At 57.6% G+C, this 3813-nt stretch overlaps 1 protein-coding gene across 1 annotated transcript; it reads left to right on the top strand.

Moving 5' to 3' along the window:
• The first annotated feature begins 1089 nt into the window (after window positions 1-1089).
• On the top strand, window positions 1090-2128 carry LOC112617673 (histidine-rich carboxyl terminus protein 1). Its single transcript, XM_025374387.1, has one exon. It carries the CDS (start codon window positions 1240-1242, stop codon window positions 1594-1596), a length of 357 nt encoding a protein of 118 aa, XP_025230172.1. The 5' UTR covers window positions 1090-1239; the 3' UTR covers window positions 1597-2128.
• The last annotated feature ends 1685 nt before the right edge of the window (window positions 2129-3813 follow it).

The following is a 3813-nucleotide window of genomic DNA, read 5'->3' as shown; positions in this document are numbered from 1 at the left end:
AGCCTGGAGGGAGGGGCTGGGGACTCAGCCTGGAGGGACCCTGCAGAGGCAGACACAGAGCTGGGGCTTTGGGGAGCCCCGCTGCATGTGAGGAAGGGCTTGGAGAACAGCCCAGCATGCCCACAGCAGAAAGGGTTGCCAGAGAGACAATGAGCACCTGTGGCTGAGGCCTGTCAGCAGGATGGGGCGGCGCCTCCCAGGAGGAACACAGAGGATCTGGGCCTAGCGGGTGGGCTTGGAGGGAGAGTCAGTACCGCTCAGATCCTGCCGCTCTGTAAATGCTCCACTGGGTAGGACTGGCACTCACCACTGCTGGGCAGGGAGGGTGTGACAGAGCAAGGAACATGCCATTTATGGCCAGTTGAGACTGCTGAACTGGGAACCAGGAGGCTGGGCCTGTGCCTGCCCTCTCTGAGCTCAGTGGCCTCCTTCTTGCCTCCCAGCAAACTTGGGCGGACACCCAGACCCTCCTGCCTCCCAGCACAAGCCGGATGGAGGACCTCCCTGGATGGCAAAATCTGCCTGCGGTGCCTCCCTGAGCTTCTCAAGCTCACTGAGCTCGGGATGGCTCATCTGACAGAGCCTGACTCAGCCCCGGAGGGCTCTGCAGGCTGCAGGACAGGGAATCACAGACTCTCAGACGACAATGGCTCCTGAGCCATGGAGTCCATTGCAGTAATATCAATGGCAAACGTGTGACAGGAGCTGGTGTTGCTGATTTATGCATCTCAACTCCTTTAGTCCTCAGAACACCCTATTAAGGAAGGAACTGTTAGCAGCCATTTTACAGAAGAGGAAACAAAGCACAGAGAGGTTAAGTAACTTGTGCACAATCTCACAGCAAAAGAGTTGTCTGGCTCCAAAGCCCGTGTTGTTCATCTCTGTTCCACACAGTCTCTGAGAGGAGACTGAAACCCGGAGAGGGAAAGTCACTGAGCCAGGGAGCAGGAGGATTTCTTTCCTCTAGACTCAGGGCTCCTCCCTCAACCAGATCCATCCTGACAGCTCCTCTGTCTCCACCCGGCCTCCCTGCCAGGCCTCCTCAGAGTTAACAGCAGCCTGGCTTCACCCTTGGCCAGCAGTTGCAAGTCCAAACAGGCTTCGCCCACATTCCCTGGCTGCTCTCCAGCCCGCAGCGGAGACAACAAAGTTCAGTGACTGAGACGGCTGAGCGGAGGCTGCTGAAGGGGAGAAAGGAGTGAGGAGCTGCTGGGGAGAGAGGGACTGTCTGGCTCCCAGATGCTGGGCCTCCTGGGGAGCACGGCCCTCGTGGGATGGATCACAGGCGCTGCTGTGGCGGTTCTGCTGCTACTGTTGCTGCTGGCCACTTGCCTTTTCCATGGACGGCGGGACTGTGATGTGGAGACGAACCGTATAGCTGCAGGGGGAAACCGAGTCCGCCGGGCCCAGCCTTGGCCCTTCCGGCGGCGGGGCCACCTGGGAATCTTCTACCATCACCATCATCCTGGCCACGTATCTCACGTGCTGAATGTGGGCCTCCACCACCACCACCCCCGCCACACCCCTCACCACCTCCACCACCACCACCACCACCACCACCACCCCCACCGCCACCACCCCCGCCACGCTCGCTGAGGCTGCTGCCGCCGGTGCCTATGGACAGCAGCTGCCCCTGCCCTGCCATCCGTTCCCAGGACAAGTGGACCCCATGTTTCCATGTGGAAGGATGCGACTCTGGGGTGAATGAGGGGAACAATGGCCTGGGGCTTGCTCTGGCTGCATTTGCATGCTATGCCCCAGTGTACTATGGCAGCAGAGAACAGAAGAACACTGGGGCCTGAAGTGCTGAAGGGTTTGGGGAGTGGAGAGTAAGGGTGCTCTTTTGGGGCTGGACAGCCCACCTTGTGACTGTAACTACCAGTGAGCCCAAGAAGTGACAAGGGTGTCTTGGCAGAGCCAGCACACAAGTGGATGTGAAGTGCCCGTCTTGACCTCCTCATCAGGCCGCTGAAAGGCCTCTGGCGGGCGGGGCACTGGGAGAGGCCCTGAGAATGTCCTTTTGGTTTGGAGAAGGCAGTACGAGGCTGCACAGTCAATTCATCCGTGCCTTAGTCCAAGAAAATAAAAACCACTAAGAAGCTTTTGTGAAGAGGCTCTTGATTGCAGCGGGAGGGAGCTGCCCGGCCTGTGTCCTCATTGCCCTGGGACCTCCCTCTCTGATGGGAAGTGTGTGCCTGGAGCAGGCGGCTTCTGTCTGGGTCTTAGGGGCTGGTTGTGGAGTGGGAAGAATTGGGTGGGCTCTTTCTGAGCTCTGAGGGAGGATTCAGGGTTTGCACAAAACCCTGTCCACAGCAGGTCCTGTGTGCACCAGCAGGGCTCTGGCCTTCCATGGGACAGTCCAGGGCCTTGGGGAGAGGAAGGTTGGAGCCACTGTGAGGCTCGCTTCCCAGGGCTCTGCCCCTGTACTCTTTTCAGCCCATGTCCGGGGCAGACCGAGCTCTGAAACTCGAGGAAGCCCCATCCACCGGCTGCCTTGAATCCACTTTCCTTGGTAACTGGGTCAGGGTTTCTTCTCCAAGCCTTGTGTCTTCAGCCATCCTGCCCCAGTTGGTGCCTGTGTGTGGTGGGAGGGCTGGGAGGCAGCGAGTGGAGTTTTTTAAAGTGGAGTCTGTGGTGCTGGGGTGCAGGGTGTTGGATGGCCTTGGGAGAATGCTGGGGTCTCACTGTCCTCTTCTCTGCAATGGGTTGGATAACAGAGATGCCCCCTTGCCAAAGCCTGGAGGCTCGTTGGAATATGCTCTGTGAACAGCTGGTGGGATTCACAGTGAGGGAGGAAGTCTGGCTCTGAGGCCTTCAGCCTGTGCCTGTGAGATGAGGTGGGAAGTCGGGGGAGATGAGGACTGGGGGCCAGGAGAGGCAGTGGGGAGGGGCTGGAGAGCAGGCCAGAGAGTCAGGGGCCTGGTGACTCACGGGAACAGAATGTCCTCTTTCCTTTCTATTTCCCAGTGGATTCTCTGTGAGGGCTGGAGGAGGAGGGTGTGAGAGAGAGGAGGCAAATTCACACTGATTTCCTCCACCTTAGGTTTCTGGGTTGGGAAAGTGGACCCTAGGCTGCCGTGCAGTGTTGATTTTCTCTGCAGTGTCCTTCAAATCCACCCCCTTCTCCATTCCCATGCCTTGCCTAGCCCAGCCCCCTCCATCTCCCTCCTGGATTCCCGCCACGACTCCTCTGGCTGCTCCCTGCAGCCCTGCCCCTTTCCCAAGTATCTCCAGGCTGATTTCACAGATGAATCAAAGACGGAGAGGAGGTTCCCTGAAAGCCGGAAACAGGAAAGGAAGCCTATGCAGGGCAGGAGAGAACCTGCTGAGCAATCGGCCTTTATTCCAGTTTAAAAATGAGGAACCACTCAGACAATCTGCAGGTGGCCTACAGCTGCATGCACACAGGAAGAACAGGCAATGAGAAGTCAAAGGAACAAATGTTCAAGCTTGAGGCATAGTCCCCTGGTGCCCTCTATCACCCCAGTTAAGGAGGTGATGTTGGTAACTCAATCTGAAACCACAGGCCCTGCAGATCTGCCCATCGTCTCCTTCCTTCTGGCCATCCCAGTTAATACAAATAATCCAAGGAACTGGCTTCCTGTTGCAGCCCACAGCCTGCTCCATGTGGAGGAGGAGCCCACGGCTCAGCTGGTCTCATCATCTCAGAAAAGGGACAGATTGAGAATACGACAGGCCATCGCTTGCTCTGAAAAGCTGCTCTCCCATTCTGTGCAAAGTGCCAGTTTCCTAATACTGGTTCTAAAGCAAGTTCCCTTGGGTCTTGGAGAAACTGAAAAGGCCCCAGGCTGT

Source organism: Theropithecus gelada, unplaced genomic scaffold, assembly GCF_003255815.1.
Source record: "Theropithecus gelada isolate Dixy unplaced genomic scaffold, Tgel_1.0 HiC_scaffold_321, whole genome shotgun sequence".
Classification (NCBI taxonomy): Eukaryota; Metazoa; Chordata; class Mammalia; order Primates; family Cercopithecidae; genus Theropithecus; species Theropithecus gelada.
This window is presented reverse-complemented; position numbering and strand designations above follow the sequence as displayed.